The 24,242-nt window shown below is 44.8% G+C and overlaps 1 protein-coding gene across 1 annotated transcript in view; it reads left to right on the top strand.

Annotated features, from left to right (window-relative positions):
• The first annotated feature begins 289 nt into the window (after window positions 1-289).
• Window positions 290-24,242, top strand: part of Ccdc169 (coiled-coil domain containing 169) — a 34,279-nt gene continuing 10,326 nt past the window's right edge. The window contains exons 1-6 of the mRNA XM_052731583.1: window positions 290-560; window positions 2,884-2,963; window positions 10,665-10,775; window positions 10,857-10,897; window positions 19,686-19,784; window positions 19,979-20,032. Coding sequence (XP_052587543.1) covers window positions 478-560; window positions 2,884-2,963; window positions 10,665-10,775; window positions 10,857-10,897; window positions 19,686-19,784; window positions 19,979-20,032 — 468 coding nt within the window. The 5' untranslated portion in view covers window positions 290-477. The remainder of the gene's footprint in view (window positions 561-2,883; window positions 2,964-10,664; window positions 10,776-10,856; window positions 10,898-19,685; window positions 19,785-19,978; window positions 20,033-24,242) is intronic.

A 24,242-nucleotide genomic window follows, 5' to 3' on the forward strand; every position in this document is an offset into this window, starting at 1 on the left:
AATTTATGGCATATTAATGATGCGTATCTGGAATACATCTGTAATATGTAATGTTTAATAGCAGCAAGAACATCTACTTTGCCTTCACTTTTTTTCCCCTTTTCTATTTTAATAAAAAGGAAAAAAAGAAAAAGGTTATAACTAACAAAAGAAAAACTATATACAAAAGTACAATGACTATATACAATATATACAAGTAATAAATGTCTAAACAATGTCTAGTCCATTTGTATTTGACAAATTCAGAGAAAATAATTTCATTATCTATCCTATTTTGTTAAGTCCAAAATGTATCTAATTCCCAGACTGTTTTACACCTAGCTCACACCGGGGGCCCTGCAGACATGAGCAACACCCTATGACGTCATGCTACGGATCCTGGCAACGCATTTTCCTTCAGGGTTCCTAGGCTTCCCCAGGTCTTAAGCTCTAGGTGGTGCGCAGCGGAAGGGCGCGGGAGGTCTCTAAGCTGCTGCGATGGGAGAGGGCCGCGGAGACACTTTCGCGGGGGTTAGCACAGACCGCCTGAAGCTAGAGCTGCTGGAGGAGATCCACATGAAGTGAGTGGGCCATGTGGGCACCATCTCCCCACTAGGCCTCACGTGACCTGCTGGGCAGGAGCTCCTCCGATGTGCGCGGATGTGCGCGAGGAGGCAGGAGCTCGGATGTACAGGGGAGGCAGGCCCCTGTGCGAGGGTGGGGATTCATGCAGGGCTCACCAGGCACCTCCCAAAGAAGAGGTTCATTGTATGTGTGTGTGTGTGTGTATGAGAGAGAGAGAGAGAGAGAGAGAGAGAGAGAGAGAGAGAGAGAGAGAGAGAGAGAGAGAGAGAGAGAGAGAGAGAGACAGAAGAGGGGAGGGGAGAGGAGAGGAGAGGAGGAGAGAGGGGAGAGGGGAGAGGAGAGGAGAGGGGCGAGGGGGAGAGGAGAGGAGGAGAGAGGGGAGAGGGGGAGAGAGGAGAGGAGGGAGGGAGGGAGGGAGGGAGGGAGAAGAGAAGGAGAGGAGAGGAGAAAAGAGAAGAAGAGGAGGAGGAGGAGGGGGAGGAGGGGGAGGAGGAGGAGGAGGAGAGAGTAGAGAGAGATATGCGCAGTTCCCAGGGTGCCCAACAGAGGACATCAGATCCCCTGAAACTTGAGTTACAGGCGCTTTTGAGCCTCCATGTGGGTGCTGGGAACCAAACCGGGTCCTAGGCAGGAGTAGCCAGAGCTCTTAACCACTGAGCCACCTGTACAGTCCCGTTTACCTTTTTGTTCAATGGAAGCCAAGGGAATACAAGTGAGTTGTCCGGCTTTTGTAGAGCAAGTGTAGAGAGTGTCTGTAATGCTGAAGAAAATAAGTGGTTTTGATGGTTCCACTCAATTCATATTTTTTCTGTTCCTTTTGAAGAACTTCAGAAAATGGACATTTTTGTAGAAATGGCCTCTGGGACCCTCTATGCTTTGGGGGCGTGGTGGTAGTGGAGGCGAGGAGCTTGGCGCTTGTGACGCTAGGTCAGCGTTCTACCGCGGAGCTGTATCCTGTCTCTTAAATGCTTTAAGAGAGGAAAAAAGAAGAAGCTAGTTATATTCGGGCTAGGTGACAAACTCTTGTAAACCCGGGTTCTCAGGGCAAAAGGGTGAGGGGCTGGAGGGCAGTTAGGCACACAGGACATGGTGTTTAATAAGATAAAGCCTGGGCTGGGGATGTAGCTCTACAGAAGAGGTCCCGAAGAGCATACACAGGCCCTGGATTCAATCCTTAGTACAGGGGGAAATAATGCAGTATTTCATCTTAGGACCTCAAATATTCTGAGTATTTTTAAAAATCTATATATTTTTAATTAATTTATTTATTTTACATCTCGGCCGCAATTTCTCTTCCCTCCTCTCCTCCCAGTCCCTTACTCTGAGTATTTTTAATAGCTAACCACAGCCCCATTCACAGGCCACCTGAACATCAGAGCCCCTGTGAGTGCCTCAGTTCTTTCGAAGTTGCACTCTGATCACAGAGCTAATGGCCTGTCTCTGGGTCTTGTACCACACTGAGAGCATTCTGAGTACAGGCTCTGTGTGTTGCTGAGGCAGTCAGGGTGCAGAACAAGTCTGCAAGAAGACTCTCAGCTCTGTCACCCAGTCACGACAGACCCCAGCCTAGCTTCTTAGCCCAGCCAGTTCAGTCAGCATTCGGGACACTGGCTGCATCCCTGGGCGCATGTTCACTGAACCGTGCGTTTTTCGTTTGTTTTTTGTTTTGTTTTACATTTATTGTGTGTATTTGGCAGGGGTTGCATATGTCACAGCGCACAGGTGCGTGTCTGAGGACAGCAGAGTTGGTTCCCTCCTTCCACCATGTGGGCTCCAGGGATCAAACTCAGGTTCTCAGGCTCGGGAGCAAGGGCCTTCAGCCACCCATTCAGCACAATGGGCATTGGGAAATCTTCCCTGGACAATTCTTTCAGCATCTGTGTTTAGCACTGGGGTAGCCTGCCGCTCACTCATGCCCTAAACGACCTCTGAGGTGCCTTTGACCTTTTAAATTTTTCTCTGTGTGTATTATTAGTGCCTTCCACATCTGTGTTTGGGGGTTTCTGCTGTTACCTATTACCATAGCTATTCCTCGTGCTAATATTTAGCTGGACTCTGAGACGCATGTAACAGCATCACTGGGGTCATATGTGAGGGTAGATACACACTGGTTACAGGGCATTCTGGACTTTGGTGCATTTTAACTCCTAGAACTGACTAATTAGCTTTCATTTTCCCAACAGCTGCTTCTCAACTGTGCCTCCAGTAAATGGTCTTTCAAAATAGTTTGGTCCTGAAGTACGGGTGGGTTGCTAGACATTAGTTTTCTTGCCTTGTCTTTCATTGAATTATTATTAACAAAAATATTTCTAATAACAGGGATGTCGTGCAGCTCTCGATGCTTGAAATACGACATAAGATAGCAGAGCTGGAGGCCAGCCTCAGTGTTGACCATGCAGGTACACAGTAAATGTTTACGCGTGAGACTCATTTGCCTGGTGGCTATTGTGGGTGAAATAGCACATACTGGGTAACAGTACCAAGCTTTCAATGATGCTTATCTGGTATAGTAGTTTACAATGAAGGCTTTCATAGGAGCACTTAATGCTAAACCTCTGACTGTATTTTTCTACCTTGCAAGCTCAGAGTATTCATCAATATGCAAAGTTTAGCTATGTGACATAAATGTGTAATTTACTTGGTCAATAATAAAATATCGTAAGTCTCCTATTTAGCCACAGTCTTTTAAGCCTTAATTATTGGGCATGGAATATAATTAAAATTGGAGGTTTTCATGGGAAGAATGTGATGAGAGGGAGGGGGTAACACACACACACACACACACACACACACACACACACACACACATCTTTAAAATTGTCACATAGTCAATCTATGAACCCACAAATATTGACCCAGATCCTATCATGTGCCAATACTTTGAATGGACGATCTTTTTTTTTTTTTTCCATTCTAAAGAATGTTGACTGATGATTGGTAGAAAATGTCAAGCTAGAATCTGGGTATGTGGAGAAGATCTGTGTGAGGAGAGATGGGAAGTGGACATATGTGAGTGAGTCTTGGAGGCAGTCGGTTCTTGAACTCAATACTGAAGGATTGGAGGCATTTGTTAGGATTATGGGAATGATTTTGATTTTAAACCCAGTTTTACATATCTATTCCTCTCGGAGGAGCCATGAATAAATGGACTGGTAGCCAGATCTGAGGTAAAATGTAGTTCTGTAAGTAACCAACTGTCATAGTTAGTCTTTGTCAACTTGACACAAACCTTGACAATACCTCAGAAGAAGGGATCTCAATTGAGGAATTGCCTCCATCAGTTTGGCCTGTGGGCATTCTGTGGGGCATTTTCTTGGTTGCTGATTGATGTGGGAGAGCTCAGCCCACTGTGGGCAGTACCATTCCTACACAGGTGGGCCTGGGTAGCTGAGGAATTCAGAGGGATCAAGCCAGTAAGCAGCATTCTTCCATGGTGGTTTCTGCTTCAAACTCCTGCCCTGCTGGGCGCTGGTGGAGCACACCTTTAATCCCAGCACTTGGGAGGCAGAGGCAGGTGGATCTTTGTGAGTTCAAGGCCAGCCTGGTCTACAGAGCAAGATCCAGGAAAGGCGCAAAGCTACACAGAGAAACCCTGTCTCGAAAAAAAACAAAACAAAACAAAACAAAAAAACAACTCCTACCCTGAGCATCAGCCCTGTCTTCCCTCAGTGGTGGACTGTGAGCTACAAATTGAAATGAACCCTTCCCCAAGTCACTTTTGGCCATGGTGTTTTATCATAGCATCGAAAAGCAAATTCTACACCACACCTCTGTTAAAACCTAATTAGAGAACACCATTTTATCTAAGGCTATCATAGTCTCTTCTAACCCCAGATGTACATGTTAGGTGTCACGGGCCCAGTGGCGGCAGCCTCTGGCCTCACTCACTCATAGTTACATTGGCAAACTAGTCGGAATGTGCTCAAGGACCTATCTAGGTGTAGGAAATGCAGAAAACATGCTGGAAATGACTGAGGCGATGTAATGCCGAAGTCCAATAGGAAAACATTGCTGAACAGGGCAGAATGTTAACAGCTTTCTTGGGGAGGATCGAGGATGAGGCACAAAGGGTCAGGATGGCAGGAGTTCCTTAGTCATTGGTCTAAAGCATAAGGTGGATGGTGGAAATGCTGCTACCCCTCCCCTGCATGTTTATTGGGTCTAGAAACTCAGAGGCAGGCAGGTGTTATTCTCCCCATTTATTCAAAACTGGGATTCAAGAACTTCAATTACTTCCCAGGTCACATAGTTGGTGGAGACCAACACCTGGCTCTCATTACTGCTGCTGCCTTGACTGCGCTTACCGCGTCAGCACACAAGACAGTTCCGGTTCTGTGGTACTGTGTAGTAAACCACCCTCAACCCAGCAGCTTAAAACCGGTTATAATCCAGTGGTTGACTGGGTTCGCCTGGATGCTTGTTGACTGGGGCCCCTGTGGTTGCAGCCCAGGGTTGTCTAGGGTTCAGTCATCTATCTGAAGGCTCAAATGGGCCAGTCATTCAAGATCACTGCTGTGTATTTCACTTCCTCGCAGAGTACAGTCCTAAGCACGCATTCTGAATGACAGGAGTGAAATTGCTGGGCCAGTAAAAGGATACTTGGTGTGTGGTTAGAGCCACCGTGTTCTATTGGTGAAAAGTCATGGATTCAAGGGGGCGGAAGACAAGCGCTCTGTGCCGTGATCCTGTTGCAGGCTAGGGACGAAGCTTAGGAGCATAGCGTCGAGACACTTTGAGCTCAGCCAGTACCGAAGGGAAGGTCACATTTCACCACCACCTGTGTGATGGCATGTAGTAGTTCAGTCATTTGCAAAATATAATTCACTGGCCTGGAAAGACCGGCTCAGCAGCTAAGGGTGCTTCCTGCTCTTCCAGAGGACCCAAGTTCAGCTCCCAGCACCCACATGGGGCAGCTCCAACCACATGTAATAATAGTTCCGAGGGATTGGACAGCCTCTTCTTGCCCATGTACCTTCATGCACATGAAATATACTCACATAAAGCACATACATACACAAATAAAAATGCATGTAGTTTGCCATGGGGGTTCTAAACACAAAGCCGTTTAGGAAGAATGCTGAGTAACCAGGAGGGGGAGACACAGCGTGTAGTGAGAGGCTGAGGTTCATGAAGGAGACACATTGTGAAGACTACTGAGACATTAATGAGTCTGTATTTATCCTAAAGGCAGTAGTGAAGCTTTGATTTATTACTGTGTCAACCTTATAAGGTTATGATAACTATGGACAACTGTGATTACACTCGCCGTGTGAGTAATTCCCACATGTTCTCCGGTCCTCAGGACCCTACCACCTGTCTCCCATGCTCTTTTTCAACTGCTGCCTTTACCCTCTTCTTCCAGAGAGAAAGAGCAATCCCCCAAAGACAGTTTCTACCAGTGAAGCTTCACAGTTCACTGCATCTGGCTCTTGGGTGGCCTGGTCTAACCTTGGTTAACTCTTGACTTGTGTGTAATTCCCATCTACTCGCACTGGGCGGTAGTACTCCAGAACTAGGCCCCTGCCTTCATCTTGTTCCCTTTCTGCCCCAGTCATGCCTAGTGTATGCTGACTTCCTGAATTCACCTCATCTGAGGGACAACACACAGACTTCTGTTGATCCATTTTTTTCTTCACCTGACTTCCCTTACAGTGCACCCATGCAGCAACACACTTCAAAAAACAGTGCTTTTCTGTGTGTGTCTACTCTTTCTTATCTCCCTTCTTTAATCTAATCTGCCCGGTAAATGGATTAATTTGCAGGTAAGAGAGCAAGCAACCACAATCAGTTTCAAAACAGGCCCCTTGAAGCCCTTTGGCACAGGCACCTGTGTGCAAAGAATGTGGTTTCATGAAGTAGCTGAATCGCAATTTCATCTCAAGCCTCGGCAAGGAGACAATAGGAAAAACATTTGCCCCTCAGTTTCTTGTTTTGTTTTGTTTTTCATCTGGAGACAGGAACTTTGCCTTCTGAGGCTTGGGGACAATTCCCCTGTGAGGGGGTGGGAGTGGGACATGAACCAGATTTACGCAGTGAGTTCCTGATTACCTCATTCATATTGCATCCGCTAGTCAGGAGATTGGCCTGCAGTCACCTGGAACACCTCATCAGGGTCACTAGTGATGCCATGCACGGGTGAGTGAGCTAAGCCAGTACTCAGGGTCCTCACCTTTGGCCTGTGCCCAGCATGGATCAGGAACTTATCTCTGAAACACTCGAATCTCTTGGCCTCTGGCTTGTGAATCTCTCCTTGTCCTCCTATGTTCTGGGCACATGTCGGTTCCAAATTTCTCAAAAACCAAAAAGCCTTGGAACGCCTCAGGGTTCACCAGGGCTCAGCCCTTTCTTCTTTATATGTGTATTCATTGTTGGGTAATCACTGTGAAAATAGCACTGACTAAGTTAGTTGGCCTTGGAGTGACTTGGCTGGGGAATTTATGAGAGCACAACTTTATTTTTTTGGGGGGTACACAACGGTGAACAAATGACTTAGAGTCCTCTTGATCAGCATTTCCCTCTATACTGGTGAAGAAACACATCACCTGTTGGGCTGAGAACTTGATGGCTTTAGCTCTGTGCATGTAGTTCTCAGCCTCTGTTCTAATGGTCCTCAACCTGTGGGTCATGACCCCTCCAGGGGTCCCATATCAGAGATCCTGCATATCAAATATTTACATTATAACTCATAACAGTAGCAAAATTACAGTTATGGAGTAGCAACGAAAATAAATTTATGGTTGGGCGTCACCATAGTATGAAGGGAAGGTTGAGAACCATTGCTCTATCCTATTCCATGGTTCCACGGTTGACATGTCTGGTTTTGTGCCAATACCGTGGCAGTTTTTGTAGAATTGTATAGTATAATTTGAGACCATATCTTACACCTTCAACTTTACTCTTAAACATTGATGTGGTTTGGGGGCCTTTTGTGCTTCCATGTGAATTTTTCATTGTTTACTTACATAAAGAATTTCCTTGGGCTTTTGATGGGGATCGTGTTGAGTCTCTAGATCACTTTGATAATATCAAATTTGACAATATTCTGCCTGTCCTGAGCACGGGAGGACTTGTGGTGTCTTCTTTAGTTTCAGTCTTAAAGCCTTCACTGTAGCGGCCTTTACCTCCTGGTTAGATCCCTTCCTAGGATTTCTGGGGTTTTTCTTTTTGTCTTTGAAGCTATTGTGAATGGTTGTTTGGTTTTTTTTAAACTGATTTTTTTTTTCAGCAAGTTCATTACCACTAATTAGAAATTTCATTAATTTTTGTCTGTTGATTTTGTATCCTGATACTTTGGTGAAATTGTTATTGTGTCTGGGAGTTCTCCTGAGGAGTCTGTAGGGGCCTTTACATCCAGGATCCTATCAGCTTCAAATAAGGGATAGCTTGACTTCTTCCTTGCCTCTCTGCATCTTTCATGTCTTTCTTTCCCCTTGGTGTTCCAGCTCGGGCTTTGAGCTCTTTGTTAAATAAAAATAGAGGAAGGGAGGGAGGGAGGGAAGGAGGGAGGGAGGGAGGAAGCTTTCTGTGTCTGGTTGGAGAGGAAATGCATTCAGTTTTTCTGCATCCAGCACAGTGTTGGGCTGTGGCCTTTATTGTGTTGAGAAATATTCTCTCTATTGGTAGTTTCTTCAGCACTGTGGTGAGGAGACGTTTTGCTTTGTCAAAGGTTTTTCCTGTGTCTATTGAGATGATCATGTGATTTCTATTCTTCAGTCTGGTTGTGTTGTATTACACTCAATGATTTGCATATGGTAATAACCATTCATTTCTTACCCCTGAATCTGATGTGATTTCCTTGACTATGAAGTGAAACTTTGAAATACATTCTCAGCAGATGCCTAGCTTCCACCAGTCCAAAAGCCAAGAATGTCACCAGACAGCATCTGAGGGCTAACACAGAATTCACCCCAATTTTCTATATCCTACCTACCTATGGGCACACCAGTATATTAGGTAAATATCTTAAGCCTTTCTTAGTTCTTTAACTAATAAAATGTTATGTAGACACTCCTATGTGTTATTTGGGGCAACTTGAATCCATGTTCCTGGGATGAGGTCACTCATATTTGCCTAAGAATGAAGCGTCTTATGCCCTTTGAGGAGGGAGCTGTGTTTTGTATCCACAGCAGCATATTCTTAAATGTATGCTTTATGCTCATATAAGTAAAAAATAAACTATTTTGGGAACATTCTTATCTGGCTGTAAAGCTCCCATTGTCATGGTGTAAATGAGACAGATGGAGAATTCCATCTCTTGGTATCTATTGGAAATATGTTTGGTAATTCAGGGCTTTGCCTTCCCCTCCTTCATGGTGTATTTGGTGAGTGACTCTGAGCTTCAATTTGGGAATATGTGCATCCCGGTGTTGGAAGATGGGAGGGTGTGCATCCTGGTGTTGAAAGATGAGTGAGCATCCCAGTGTTGGAAGATGGGAGGGTGTGCATCCCGGTGTTGGAAGGTGGGAGGGTGTGCATACTGGTGTGAAGATGGGAGGGTGTGCATCCCGGTGTTAGAAGATGGGTGTGCATGCTGGTGTTGGAAAATGGGAGGGTGTGCATCCTGGTGTTGGAAGCCTGTGCCTCGAAGTGCAGGTCTGGGGTGGGGCTGTGTCCTGCTGACAGGGTCCAGTCTGTAGTGGTGTTTGCTGTTTCACTCATTCTCCTCAGACCCCAGCACTGTCAGATTGCAGGCTAAATCTCAGATGTGCTAAGTAGAAGTGTAAACACAGTCATTGCTTTTCTCTCTTTCTACAAAGTCCAACTTCAAGGTTCTGAGCCTTGGAATTGGACAAGGAGCTTTCAACTCTAAGGGTTTTGCCTACTCTCCATTCCTCAATGCTGAGTTCTGGCCTTAGTAGCCAAAGGGTTTTAGTGGAAAAAGAAACACTGCTTGAAGGATAAAAGAAAATAACTAAATACAGTACTTCTGTAGCTAAGTAGCTAAAAGGAGACACTTTTAGTCATATCAAACTGTCTAACTCCAGTTACATCATCTCTTAATCTACTTTTACATTTATTTATTTGTGTGTGTTCTTGTTTTTAACACAAAGTCTGCTATATAGCCCTGGCTGGTCAGGTATTCCCAGTGTATTAGGCCTACCCTCAGACCTGCCGCAGGCCCCCAGCCTCCGGAGTGAAGGGGTTACAAATGTGTGCCATCATGACCAGCATTTGCTCTAACATCTTGAGAATGTCATTCATTTCTGGGCCTTGCTTTCCTCATCTGTGGAATGACTAAATTTTAAAATATGAGCATTGCAGCTTTCAATGTCGAAAGCACTTATGTGGTAAGACTGACTTCAGACACCGAATGGGTACTGGTGCTGTTCGTTAGGGTGTTGTGTGGAGCTCTCAAGGGCAGAGATGTGTTCCTGATACTCCCCCTAGTAGAGTATACTGTAAAAAAACAGGAAGTGAAGGATAAATTGGGGATGGGGGCAGAGAACAAGGAAGAAGAGGCGTGCAGGAGGCACCAAAGCTGTGTCCAGTTCTGGCTAAGTGACATCATGAAGGTGGGTCTAATCCCAGCAGTCTAGGAAATCCTGTCTTAGAGATAATACTTTAAAATGACCTCTTTTTTTTTTTTTTAGCTCACTTGTATTACTAATGAATCCAGCTAATAATGAAGTAAATTTGAATCGGTCCATATTTTATTGTGTATGTATATGTGTGTGTACATGTCGGTGCAGGAAGTGTGTGTAGGTGCACATGTGTTGTGTGTGCATGTGAGGGATGGAGGCCAATATCTTTGTCTTCTGTGATCACACGAATTTTCTTTATTTGCTAATATTTTGAGACAGGGTCTCTTACTGAACCCAGAGGTTATAAATTCAGTGAAAACAAAACAAGCAAACAAACAAACAAACACAAAACCTGCTTGAAGGATAGAAGAAAATACCTAAATATAGTGCTACTGTAGCTGACAGGGTGTGCCTGGGTCTGCCCTTCCCCTAGCTCTGGGGTCATGGAACCCCACCTCTGTCTTCATCTTTTTATGTGTGTGCTGAGATCGGAACTAGGTCCTCATGTTGCACGTCAGCACTTTCTGGCCTGAACAAATAAATGGCATTGGGGTGATCTTGCCCCCCCTTTTCCTTCAGGCAGTGAGTGGAAATCCCGATATGAGACCCAGCTGGAGCTGAATGACCAATTGGAAAAGCAAATCGTGTCTCTGAAAGAGAAAATGGAAAAGGTCCGTGGAAATCCTTCAGGTACAGAAGCTGCAACCCGTGTGCTGGAGAAGCTGAGCGGGAACTACGAAAGTATCAATTGTTCATTTTGCTTCTTTGCAGATAGACTAGCTTCCATCCGTGCCTATGAAAGAATGCCGGTGGTAAGTAGAGGGTGCCTAGATGAAAAGAATCATCAAGGGAGTGACACACAGAAGTGTAGACTGATCGAAACCTAAATGAAGTTCAGGGGAGCTGGACAAGAACCGAGACCTTCAGGCCAGCCTGCCCCTTAAAAGCTGGGCTAGGATTGAATGCAGGGAACAGTAGCCAGACTGGCTGGGCCTTGAAGGGACCTGCTCCTCACCATCTGAAGAAGCCAATTGTTGAACACCAAGTACCATCTTCTACATATCTAAAATGTGTGCACTCTGCTTCCACATTACCCCAAAACACGTAGACAGAACTGTACACAGGACACACACAGATACATAAGCACACACAAAATCAGCGGGGCAACCAAGGTCGCCCTGTGATGACAGAAAACTTCACTGGGCCTTCTCACCCCTTCTCAATGTTGCCCTTTCTCTCTTTAATGTCCCTTTTCATCTCGGATAAATTCCGTTCACAGGTTTTATCCTTTATAGAGCATGTGGGCTTTTCTACTCATGTGAATTTATTCTTGAAAAAGTAGGAAAGCTCTAAGACATGACTCACGCCGAGTCCTTGCTGCTGAGAGACAGACTTTCCTCGGAGCCCATGCTGAATTTTTACTTGAAAAATGACTCAGACAAAAGCACAATGATATACTGAAAGAAAAAAGGTACTTTGGAGGCAGGGAGAGAATATTAATATAATACTCAGTTGAATTTGTAGGATTCAATATTTGAAATAGTATGAACAAATAAGTGGCATTGGGGTGATCTTGCCCCCCCTTTTCCTTCAGGCAGTGAGTGGAAATCCCAATATGAGACCCAGATAATAATTATTAATTATCTTTAATTAAACATAAAAGATACACAAATGAATCTCCTATTCTTTATCTCAATCTCAAGACACTGAGTGAGATAAAGCCGAATGTCCTTTATAGCAGCAGGTGAGACCGAGTGCAGACAGGCAGTCCAGCCAGCCTAAGATGGAGGCAGTCTTGCCTTACCCTCTCCCATCCCACCACACAGTGCTAACTGCTCATCGGAACTCACAAGCATGTTTTGAGCAGCTACAGGCAGAGCACTATGTGCATTCACAGGTTTCTGGGGATCTGCAAGCACACGGGTGCTTTTCTTTGAGTAACTGCCATCCCTTTGTGAACAATACAGAGACATCTCACATTTTTGTTGATGACAAATCGAGGCAAAATTAATCAGTTTGCCTACACTTCTGTTCTCTCTGACCTCAAAATACTGTTCTCTCTTACCTCAAAATACTCATGTCTTGGAAGGACAGGAAAATACCCCTCCCTTCTCTGTCTGAAATGGGAAAACCCAGGTTTTTCTCCTCTGTGGTGGCTCCTGTCGCCCTCTTGTGGCACTTTTAGACATGGCTGCTACAGTGATTTAAGTGCCCTTTCTTAGTTACAGGTAGACTTTTAACAAGACCTGTCAAGTGTGACCTGTGAAATACTCACTAGAGAAGCAAAAGCTCTGGTCACCTGCTTCTTCATGCCGGGACCTTGCCCAGGTCAGAAAGAGTCTGTAGGTCACATAAGAAACATTTAATGTTGAAGTCTTTCTTCTTAGCAACACAGAGAAGTTTCCTGAGCAGCAGGGACTGGGACTCTAGTAACAAGGAACAAGAAATGAGGCCTTGTTTATGGAAGTGTCTCACCAAGGACTGAGGGGCAAGCACTGAGATCAGAGTGCTGTTGATCCAGTCCCAAGATCCCAAGGATAGGAGACATTGGATTCCCTGGAACCAGAGTTCTGGGCCTCTAGTTCTGGTTGTGAGCCTCCTGTGGTGGGTTCTGTGAACAAAAGTGGGGTCATCCAAGAGCACAAAGTGCTGTTAACCACCAAGCATCTTTCCAGGGCCCCAGTTCAGACTCCGTCTTTGTTGTGGGTCATTAATCTTTAGGTGCATCCTCCACAGACTTGATGTCAGTTAGAGTGAATGCTAACTGTTTCTACAGCCTTATTGACACCCACATTTACATTTTGTATAACATATTAAGTTGATGTGGCAACTGTATCATGAAAAGATTAATGAAGGGATCTTGGATTCTGAAAAGCAAGATAAAGAATTCCCATGGTCTGCCTGGCTGTGGTAGGCCTGTGATCAACCCATTCACCCCCTAATTTTCATTCTCCCCAAAGAGTAAAACAGTTTACTTACAGGCAGGTGCAGCTTCAAATGGGAGAGAAAAAATGACGACATGGTACATATATGTAATAAGCAGGGCCATCCACAAGGGGGCACTTGTAAGCTCAGTGTGAAGAATTTTTTTTTTTTCCCCCATCAGAGCTGGTGTTGTCTGGGGCTGGCATTAACTAAGTCAGTTAACTAAGTCCTATTGTCATTTTTCTCTCTTAAAACCTCTGTGGGATGTTCTAACTTGTAACTCTCCACCCCTGCCTATTATTGCTGTGTTGAATTCTTTAGTGCAGCAATTAACATTAGTTTTGAGGGGGGGAAAAAGTGACAGGTAGGACTTCCATTCTGTCTGGGATGGTGGAGTAGGCCTTTCCCCCATTATTTAAACCCTAAGTACATATTACGTCAGGTATGTAAACATGGCTCTGCAGCTTCTTATCCTTACCTTGTGTTTCAATCTGCTCACCTTTTCAAAACAAGAACATAGCAGAAAAACGATAAGTTAGAATGCTAGGAAGCAACTGTTGTCAAAAGCAGTTCTTTCCTAGGAGCATGAAATCTCTGTGTTTTCTGAGGACCCAGTTTCTAGAGCACCTCTGGCTTTGGTTTGCCTTCACTGGAGGACTTTCTGGCTTGTGACCGTTGATTTATGCAACCAGATAACTACCTGCTTGGGAAGATCAGGGGCATTACAGTGTATGTCTCCAGTGGCTTGGAAGTGGTGACAGGGTTCACCCCATCCCACCCCCGATAAAAATCACTTTCCAAATACCCAGTTTACTCTGTCATCAGTAAAATGAAAGAATAAAAATCCAGAATGGACCTTAAAGTTATTTTAGAATAATTTAGTACTTTTAAAGATCTTTTTGTGTTTTGCTTGTTGGTTGGTTGGTTGGTTGGTTTTTTATGTTTGTTTGTTTTTTTGTTTTTTGTTTTCTGTGTACAGTCATTTTTCTGTACTGGGCTAGACTCCAGGATATTTGATGGTGGTAGTGTTCTAGGGAAATCCAGACGAGTTCTTGTTTTCTCCAATGTGCAATTAATTTGGATGCTAGTCCAATTCCCATGAGATTGCCACAATAAACCTTCCTGTCTGCCCTATACTATAACTTTAAAGCATGGAGTGTGTGTGATATGGAGCTCAGATGTAGCAGAAATCTTAAATGGTCTTATTAATAAGATCAAACCTGAGGCCAGTTATTGGGGTGAAGCTGGAAGATCAGAGAGACAGAACAAGCCACAGCTAACCTCACCTGGCCAACTTCTCAGCTGATCTTGTTTCCTCAGACTGGAAGCCTCTGTGTCCTCATATCCGAATGGCTCTCAACTGAAATGTGCTGCTCAAAACCTAAAAGCTTAACCAGCCAAATGCTTCTAGTTCCTGGTCCTCATGCCTTATATATCTTTCTGCCTTCTACCATCACTCCCTGGGATTAAAAGCTCACTCTCTGAGATTAAAGGCATGTGTCACCATGCTTGGGTATATCCTTGAACAGATGGATTTCTGCCTCTGGAATGCTAGGATTAAAGGCGTGTGCTACCACTGCCTATCCTAAGTATCTAGTGGCTTTTCTGTTCTCTGACCTCAGATAAGTTTATTAGGGTACACAATATTTTGGGGAACACAATACCACATTTCCTCTCTTTTTGTCTAAAATTAAAAAAAAGCTTATAACTAATACAAGAAAAACTATCCAGTAAGTATATACAATATATACACAGTCAAGATTACATTAACGATGTCTAGTCCATTAACATTTGACAGATTCAGATAAAAAACTCCATTATAGGGCTAGAGAGATGGCTCAGAGGTTAAGAGCACTGGCTGCTCTTCCAGAGGTCCTGAGTTCAATTCCCAGCAACCACATGGTGGCTCACAACCATCTACAATGAGATCTGGTGCCCTCTTCTGGCCTGCACGCATACATGCAGGCAGAACACTATATACATAATAAATAAATAAATCTTAAAAAAAAAAAAACTCCATTATATATATTAACAATGTCCAGTCCATTAACATTTGATAAACTCAGACAAAAAAAATTTTTCATTACTTATCCTATTTAAAACAAGTAGTTCTTTTTTAAAAGTATTTTTCTTTTCATAATAGATTCAGTAGTCTACCTTTTGTCATTTTTATATCTTCCCCTTTTTCTTTTTAGTGTAGATTCAATGATCTTCCCATTTATCCTATTATTTCTTTATCTTTTTTCTCAGAGTAGATTCGATGATCTACCTCATGTCTATATTCTTTTCTCTTTTTTCTTTTTTTTAAACAAAACCTCTGAATCTAATTTCCTTGTTCAGCTTTTTTCCTGACCATTAACAATCAACAACTTGTAACCAACCATCATAAACAATGACAACATCCATAACTCATTAAACGACCAAAAACCTCCCATCCCACCTCTTGGGAATGTGGGCGTCATTTTCTTAAAATTACTTCCATCTTTAAGGGATCCTGAAGAGAAAATTTTTGGTTAAGTGTCAAGTCCTGTATCATTTGTCCAATCGCTGCATAATGAGAAAGTGCAGGGCTTGTTTCAAGTCCTTGTTCAAGTAGTCTGTCAGGCTGGATCATCTTAGCTAGCCCTCTCAAAATTGTCCTGAGCAGTTTATAGTCCAAAGTCCATCTTTCCATGGTGTTAATCAGCTTAATGGCTTTACCATAGTCCATGTGGAATCATCATTGTGGAGTCCTGTCATCTTTTTGAAGATTTCAAAGTTGCTGTTAGGCATGGTCATGGTTCCCTATAGATTTTTTTTTTTTTTTTGGTGCCTCCACTGTGGTTTGGAGTAATCACAGTCTGATAAATGTCAGTCTCTTGGAACCATGAACGTTCTTCCCTAGAAGAGAAAATCTCCACAGCAATTTCTCCCAACCATTTGTCTTGCCAAACTTTTCCAAACTGACATTTGCTGATGCTTTCTTGTAACATGATGGGCCTGGCAATTCTTCTCTGAACAAGCAGTAGTAAACCCTTCATCCCAGGTAGCAGCATCACCGCAGTCACCAACATGATGAGAAGAAGCCAGCAACCTGGAGCAGCAGCCACTGCCTCCGTGGTCCCACCGACCCCGTTTGTGGTTGGCCCCCCTGAAGCTTCTCCTAGGTTGGCCTCAAACTCTGGATCCCCCTGCCTCTGCCTCCTTCAGCAAATCCTACCGGCATGGGCCACCACAACCAGCCGAGTGTAGCTCGGGCCTGAGCTGGGGCCCACAAGGCCACAGGCAAGCAGCTTTTTCATGAATTTGTACCAGAACGTTGGGCGCAGGAAGGGAAGAAAGATGAAGCCTAGGACTCACTCATGGCCCACCCAGCTGGAGCCACCTGTGGGCACAGAGCTGAGGCTGGCCAGAGAACATGGATGCCTTGTCCTGTGTGGACCTGCCGGGGAACAGACAGGAGATGGCAGTGAAGAGAGCCAGGACAAGACAGGGAGCCCACAACTGATCTCAAGCTGCTGTTTCATACATGAGATGAGTGCCCAGCCAGCCAAAGAAAAAACAACACAGTTCCTAAGCTCAAGCAACAAGGAGGTGGCATGATTTATTTAAGGATGCACAGTTTGAGTGTAAACTGTCTGCTGCTCCTGAAATGCTGTAGTGCTGTGCTGCTCAGGTATGCTCCAGTAGAACATTCCATTCCAGCCAAGACTCTGCTGGGGAGCTAACAAGGGTGGCAGAGGCAGAGGCGGTGTGGTTCGAGAGCCTGCGCTCGGCCAGCACTTTGTTGTTTTTTAATGCAACACTTTATCATTTTTTACATTCACTTTTATACACACTCTCCTTACAAATACATACTCTATGTTCCTATATTAAAAATTCATAAACTACTCTCATCTAGCCAAAACCAACAGCCAATGTAAAATTGAAAGACCATGCTTAGTGCCATTTGAAAATGAGTTTATTAGGAAACAAACTGTTTAAGTAAAACCATAGTGTTTTGCTTTGGTGAAGTCTGAGGTGTCCAGTAAGGATTCAGAACAGACAGCCAGGGCTCTGCTTTTAGGTTTGAATGTGGTATCTGTCAGCAGAGAAATGATAGTTGGTACTTGCTGCCTGGAGGATGAAACTTCACAGGCAAGAACTTAAGGACGTTTTGGAAGACGGTAGCTGGAGGAGCAGTCTTTACATGAGACAGGTGAGTAGGGGACAACAGTGCAGAGAGGGACCCAAGTGACAAGGCTGGTGGGCTCCAGACTTATCCGTGGGGACTGGGGAGCAGCAGGTATGGGAGATGTAGGGTGAGACAGTGAGCAGTCATCACTTAGGACTTGGTGCCACCTCACGTGGCTGGCACACTTTGCTTCAGCTAGGAGACCTTTTCTGGATAAAAATGCCATAGCTCTGGACCTCAGAGCTTCACAAGTAGAAGGTGAAAGTGAGACAGGGCACTGAGAAAGGAACTGTGCATTTTAAGAAGCAGAGCTCGGCCGGGTGGTGGCGGCCGCGGTGGCAGCGGCGGCGTAGAGAAACCCTGTCTCGAAAGAAGAAGCACAAGAAGAGGAGGAGGAGGAAGAGGGAGGAGGAGGAGGAGGAGGAGGAGGAGGAGGAGGAGGAGGAGGAGGGGGAGGAAGAGGAGGAGCTCTGCTCTCATCCTCCAGCCAGGTCAACATCACAAGGCCATTGGGCTGACAAAGGAAACGTGATGGTTCAGGCAGGGTGCCTCAGACTCCCAGGGCCAGAAGATTGTTCCACCAAGGAGTCTAGATGCCTGCCTTTGAACCCCACTGAGGCCACACTTGCCAAGGTCTGTTCTCTGCCTCTGAGCTATGGCAGCAGAGAGACAAGGGCGGAGCTATTCCTGGCATATGTGGGGATTCCGTTGTTGACTGATTGGGCTTAAGGGTTCCTCTTAATTTTGCTAAGCTTTTGTAGGCTGCATGACAGACTGGGATGTGTCTGCTTCTAGCCAGCCTGCTTGGCCTGCACTATGGAGAGAACATGAGACTACTCTCTCAGGCTCCTGCTTCCCCTCCCCCCATCCTCACAGGGCATTCCTGACCTTTGCTCTTCTCATCCCATTGCGGCAGCTACTTCATAGAAGGCTAGGTATAAAACCAATGGTACCCAAAATGATGTAAGAAAAGCAGGAAGATGGGGCATGCTTGTCTGGGCCACTGTGTAGCAGGCAGAAGATCTGTCCTGATTGGTACATATAACACCAATTGGTCATCCCAGGGTGATGGTTAGGTTTCTAAGGCCCAGTTGTGACCCTAAGATGTGCCCTAACATTCAGGATACCGTGGAAGAAGCTGTGAGGAGGGAGTTTTGGAAATACAGGGTTCCCAGGAGGTTGCACTGCAGCCTACTTTAGGATGATTTGAGACAGGGAACTGTTAATGAGCAAGATCTGAAGGGTGAGACCCGACAGCCTTCTTGGAAGCTCTCAGGAAGTCTCTGTCCCCACAATGGGAGAGCAAACTGAGTAGGGCATGGCTGGAATCCACTCTGTGAGAGGCAGGAGAGTGCCCAGGGCAGATGGGTCTGTTATGTGAAGGATAGCACCCTGGTAGGGTGACAGGAATCCCAGAGCTGTGGTAGTGCCTCTGGAGAGGTACCACTGAGGATGCTGCTGCAGCCCCTCCTAGACCTCATCATCAGTGGCCTGGAGCCCACGTTGCTAGGAAACTAGTGTTCCTTGGCAGATCTAAAATGATACATTTTTATCATACGTTTCTCTATTTTTCTTACTTTTTAAAAAGATTTATTTATTTATTATGTATACACTGTTCTGCTTGTATATATGCCTACACACCAGAAGAGGGCACCAGATTTCATTACAGAAGAGGGCACCAGATTTCATTACAGATGGTTGTGAGCCACCATGTGGTTGCCAGGAATTGAACTCAGGATCTCTGGGAGAGCATCCAGTGCTCTTAACCTGTGAGCCAGCTCTCCAGCCCCCTCTAACTCTTTAATATGTGTAGTGTTATTGATCTTAGTCACCATGATCTGCTTCATCCCCGCTCTTGGGGGAGAGGAGCCTTCAGTTTTTCCTCTGTGGATGCATGGTGTCTCAGGTAGTTCACACTAGTATATAAAATAGACACGAAGCATACAGTTGGCAGAAGATAGGTAGTCTTTGCCTGGCAGCAGCTGTGTGTCTGGCAGCTTCAGTGTGTGTGACCCTGGGAACCATCTTACCTGGGCTCTGGATCCTGCACTCTCATTGTCCAGTCCCACATCTTTGGTCTAAGTATGCAACCCTCGGGGCTGCGATTTTCTCTACATTAAACAGAAAGACAGGCTGTCACATGATTCAAACCAAATGAAGTCATCTATGGTAAATACATATATTCTGATTTATCTTCAGGCCTTATAAACCTTTACCTTTTGCTAGGAACTTCTATGCAGAGGCACAATTCTGGGTCTTAGTCCAATTTGGGGGACTTGGGACAACAGATGTAATTTTGAAATAAACCCAGAAGGTATTTAATAATGTAATTCGTGGGACAGAGTTCAATAAACATGATAACTATCTTATGTATTATTGCTGCTACTTTAAAAATGCCTAGTGCAGCTCATGAAATCACAGTCACACTGGGCTAGACCAGTCATTAACTGACAACATTTTAATGATTTTTTTATTATTACTTAGAACTACAAGTACATAAAATTCACTGTTCATATTTTCAGGAATCTTTAAACACGTTACTCAAACAACTCGAAAAAGAAAAGAGGAGTCTCGAAAGTCAAGTGAAAGACTACGCACTTAAACTTGAGCAGGAATCCAAGGTTGGTTTAACTCCCTATGAAGCAATGTTCTTGAAGCTGTCATTTATTTCTAGTATTTCCTATAAACCTACTTCACAATCATGAAGTTTTTACAACACTATTTCATGTGATATATAAAGTAAGAGACTTGGTAATGACCTGGTTAATGTGGCTATCCCTCTCTCATGCAGGATTTACGTGTTATCTTTTAATAGGCATACCACAGGACCAACAACGAGCGCCGTACATGCATCACGGAAATGTCTCAGGTAACTCCTTTTACGGCAAATTCTAAAAGTTTCCTCTGGTTATAAATCATTTTACTTTTCCATTCTTATTTGTTTGGCAGAGAAACAAATGTTGGGATTAAGGAAGGAAACAGCCTGGTTTTTTAAATAAGGAAAGTGGAAAGGAAAAGACATAACTTTTAAAAAGAGGTGAAATGGTCTCCTCGGATAAAAGATAAATTTGTGTAGTTTGTTTGTAATCACGGCAGTGAAGATTAAACTGGTAGTCTTCCAGTGTCATAAAATTCCAGTCATGTCACTTCCTAACTGTCGGTGGTGGATCTGAGCTACAGAGCCCAGCTGTCAGTGGGAAGTGATCGACACGTTGTGTGCCTGACTCTTGAAAGCGTCCATTTGATTTTCAGTTTCATCTGTGACATTGGTGTTATTACAGAGGTCATGCTTTACATCACCAGTGCTGTGACTTCAGTTTCCTCGTGGTTTTAAAGGTTGTCTTCATCCTAATGCTTTATAACATCTACCACATCATGCAGCACATATATCGATACCTTTATAAGTGATGCTTACATGCATATTTAACTTATATTAACTTTATTTTGCTATTTGTTTTAAGATTAGGACATGAATTCACTTTTCAGTAAATATTGTCCAAGTAGAAGTATCCAGACATCAGATGGATGTGTGAATCCCAGGAGAATATTCTAGATTGGAAAGAGACGTTTAGAAATCATTGGCACACAGATAGTAATTGCGACATGGAAAGAATGAGATACAGTAGGGACCACTTGTAAAGCAAAAGAAAAGACAGTTCAGGCCATAGTTCTGAAGAGCATCAGTGGTGGAGGGAGCCAGAAGGAGAGTGTAGCTAGGCAGACAGGGAGATAGGGGACCTAGGGACATGAAGATCCATCTGCTACAGTGATACAGAGCTTAGAGAATGATCTAGGAAATAATTCAGAGAAGGAGCTAGGTGTGGGGATTGGAGCCCCAAAGGGCAAATGTGGGAGGAAGTTAAGAATGAAAATTAGTGTTACAGTGGCAAAGGGATGCTTGAGGCTTAGTACCAACAAAGTAAGCAGGAAATGAAACAAGATGGTCAGTCCCTGTCATCTCCCATCCTATCATAACAGTCAATGCCAACTTCCTGGTCCTGGGCAGTGGCTGGGAAGCAAGGCTTGTACCTGCAGCACAGACTTCCTCCTGCCTCTTCTCTAACTCCACACTCCATCTCAAGGTTTCTTGTGAACACTAGCTTCTCTAGGAGGCCTTGATGTGATGGAAAGACCACAGACCATGAAGCCAGACAGACTCTGGATTTGAATCCAGATCTTCATTTACTTTCTTTGTTACTTCTTAAAATTATGTGTGTCTTGCCAGGCGGTGGTGGCGTACGCCTTTAATCCCAGCACTCGGGAGGCAGAGGCAGGCGGATCTTTGTGAGTTCGAGGCCAGCCTGGTCTACAGAGCGAGATCCAGGAAAGGCGCAAAGCTATACAGAGAAACCCTGTCTCGAAAAACCAAAAAAAAAAAAAATTATGTGTGTCTGAATGTGTGTAAGAGTGTGTGAGTGTGTGTGTGTGTGAGTGTATGAGTGAGAGTGTGTGTGAATGTGTGTGTGAGTGAATGTGTGAGCTTGTGTGTGAGTGAGTGTGTGGAAGTATATGTGTATGTATGAGTGAGTGTAGGTGCGAATGTGTGTGAGTGAGAGTGTATGTGTGAGTGTGTGTAAGTGTATGTGTAAGTATGTGTGTATGTGTGAATGAGTGTATGTGTGAATGTGTGTGAGTGAGAATGTATGTCAGTGTGTGAGTAAAAGTGTGTGTGAATGTGTGTGTGTATGTGTGAGTGTGTATGTGTGTGTGTGTCTGCGCGCGCGTGTGCGTGTGTGCGTGCGTGCGTGCATGTATGAATGTGTGTGTGCATGTGGGCCAGAGCAGGCTACATTGCTCTCTGCCTCATTGCCCTGAGACAGTCTTCCAGTGAGCTGGAAGCTCACCATTTCAGTTAGGTTGACTGCCTAGAAGCTCTTGGGATGTGCCTGACTCCTCCTGCCAGCTAGAACTTCAGGAGGGCAGAGCCATGCCTGGCTTTTGCCTTGGATGTTGGAGATTCGAACTGAAGTCCTCATACTAGCAATCTCTGAGCCCCTTAGCTCCTGAGACATCTCCCCAGCCCCTCCTTGCTGTGTGACCTTTCTAGACCTTAACTTCTTTCCTTCCCTTGAGGAAGAACCTGGTACCCTCGGTCTCCCAGTCTGATGGAGTGTGTAGAGAGCTCTGTGTGTGAAGAATAGAGTGACGTGCAGGACACATCGGAGGCTCTGAACTCCAGCAACTGGAGGATGCTACCTCCCTGCCCCTTCCTGAGCTTTGGAGGCTCTTGCTCTGTGATGGGCTTTCTACTTGGGTCTCTTACAGCTAACACATGCGTTTGCTTTACTCAACAGTACGTCCTTGCGGAGGTCAGCCAGGGTGCCTGGCTCTTCTTGTTGTTTACTACGAAGACTATCAAACCATCAGTGTTCAGGAGCATTTATACAACTGATGACAAAAAGCCCATTAGTAGGAAAACGTCCATTCATGTAAAACACCCTTGATTTTGTCTAAGGTGAAAAGTGAAAGTCTTTTGCCCCTGAAACATCCATTTCCCTTTATTTCTCTTAAAAACAAAAACAACAACAACAACAAAAACCCACTTAGGCTGACTAATCTTCCTCAGAGTGCAGACTCATTGAATGTACAATCAAAGCCAGCAGCTTTCCAGGAAGGCGTTAATCCTGTCCCCAGTATAAATGTTAATGAGGATTTCACTCTAGAGTGAATTGTTAATCTTTATCATCAAAGGTGGATCTGGCCAGGCGCAGACTGCAGTGCCCGGGAAGGGTAATGGGTGAGTTTTGTTCTTCCCACACCGAGTGCATAAATAATTGGTCCCGTGGGAGCTGTGTTTGCCCGGTCTGCTGTGGGTACGTCTGTAGCGCTCGTTCGGACTGTCTCATTCTCCCTTCACTGTGCTTGTGCCTGATTCAGTCTCTGCTTTCCTTTCCCCCTTCCTGTGATCTCCATCGGATGAATTTAGAAGATAAAGAGAGCAAGCAGTGCGGAGAACAGGCGTGGCTTCTTGCAGAGCAAATGCACTCTCAAGCGGTGTGAGCGGACAATGGCCAAAGAGACCCCGGGCCTGACCTACACAATAGGCAGCCATTAGACTGTTTTCTAAAATCCCCAGAACAAGCAGCTTTTCCTGAGGGACTTTTTCCTGTCCAGGTGATTGACAGGCCTGTTTGGATCTTTGTTTAGAGGAGGAAGCAATGGTGTGTCTTTGTTCTTTACCAGAAAGCCTCCCGCAATAGAGTAACCCTGTAACGGTTCAGGACGCCTTCAGCCAGGTTTGGAAGTTCTCCATTCATGGCCCTCCAGGCAAGGCAGCTCAGGTGTCAGGCTCCTTCCAGGGTCAAAGATGTGTCCTTTTTCTATAGCCAGTAATTAAAGTCTGTTTTAGTTCTTGGTTTAAAGTTGTAAACTGCGAGGGAGGGTCCAGTCCCTGTGTCTTCCAAGCCTGCTTATATCTAACCTGTAACTTAACAACCGAGATGGGCGTGTTTTGGCGGACATTGACTCCCCCACCACAGGTCTTCTCACTTACACACTGTGTTTAGAGACCCTGTCATAAGGACTCACAGACACAAGGAATTATTAAAGTGTGCAGCAGGACTGCCTTTTCAGAGTTATGAGACCTGATAGATTTAAGTTTTGGTGTTTGTTCCGAATAACATAGAATTTTAGCAAAGGGCGTGAGAGTGGTAAATAGAGACCCAGGTCTGTAGGACTGTCCAGAAATTCTAAATTCTCCTTTATTTTATGTGTGTGTGTGTGTGTGTGTGTGTGTGTGTGTGTGTGTGTGACATCTGTGCTCATGTGTGGTGTATACATACAAAAGAGTATATGAGCACTCATGGAAGCCAGAGGACACCAGGTGTCCCACTCTCTGCCATATTATGGCAGTGAGCTGAACCTGTTAGGCTGGTGGCTGTGACACACACAGATCTTCACTGACAGTGTTAGGTGGGTTCCCTACTGTTGACGTGATGTCCTGTGTGCCACTCCTGGCCCCTCAGATGCTCTTGTCTTTGGTTTATGTCACTGAGTTTCTTCTCTCCAGTATTGTCCTTGATGGATGGTCTCATTCATTCAAGGCTTCAGTGGCCATCTGGAAGTTGATCAGCCTCCAG

Source organism: Peromyscus californicus, unplaced genomic scaffold (assembly GCF_007827085.1).
Source record: "Peromyscus californicus insignis strain IS unplaced genomic scaffold, ASM782708v3 Scaffold_9__1_contigs__length_137607984, whole genome shotgun sequence".
NCBI classification, from domain to species: domain Eukaryota; kingdom Metazoa; phylum Chordata; class Mammalia; order Rodentia; family Cricetidae; genus Peromyscus; species Peromyscus californicus.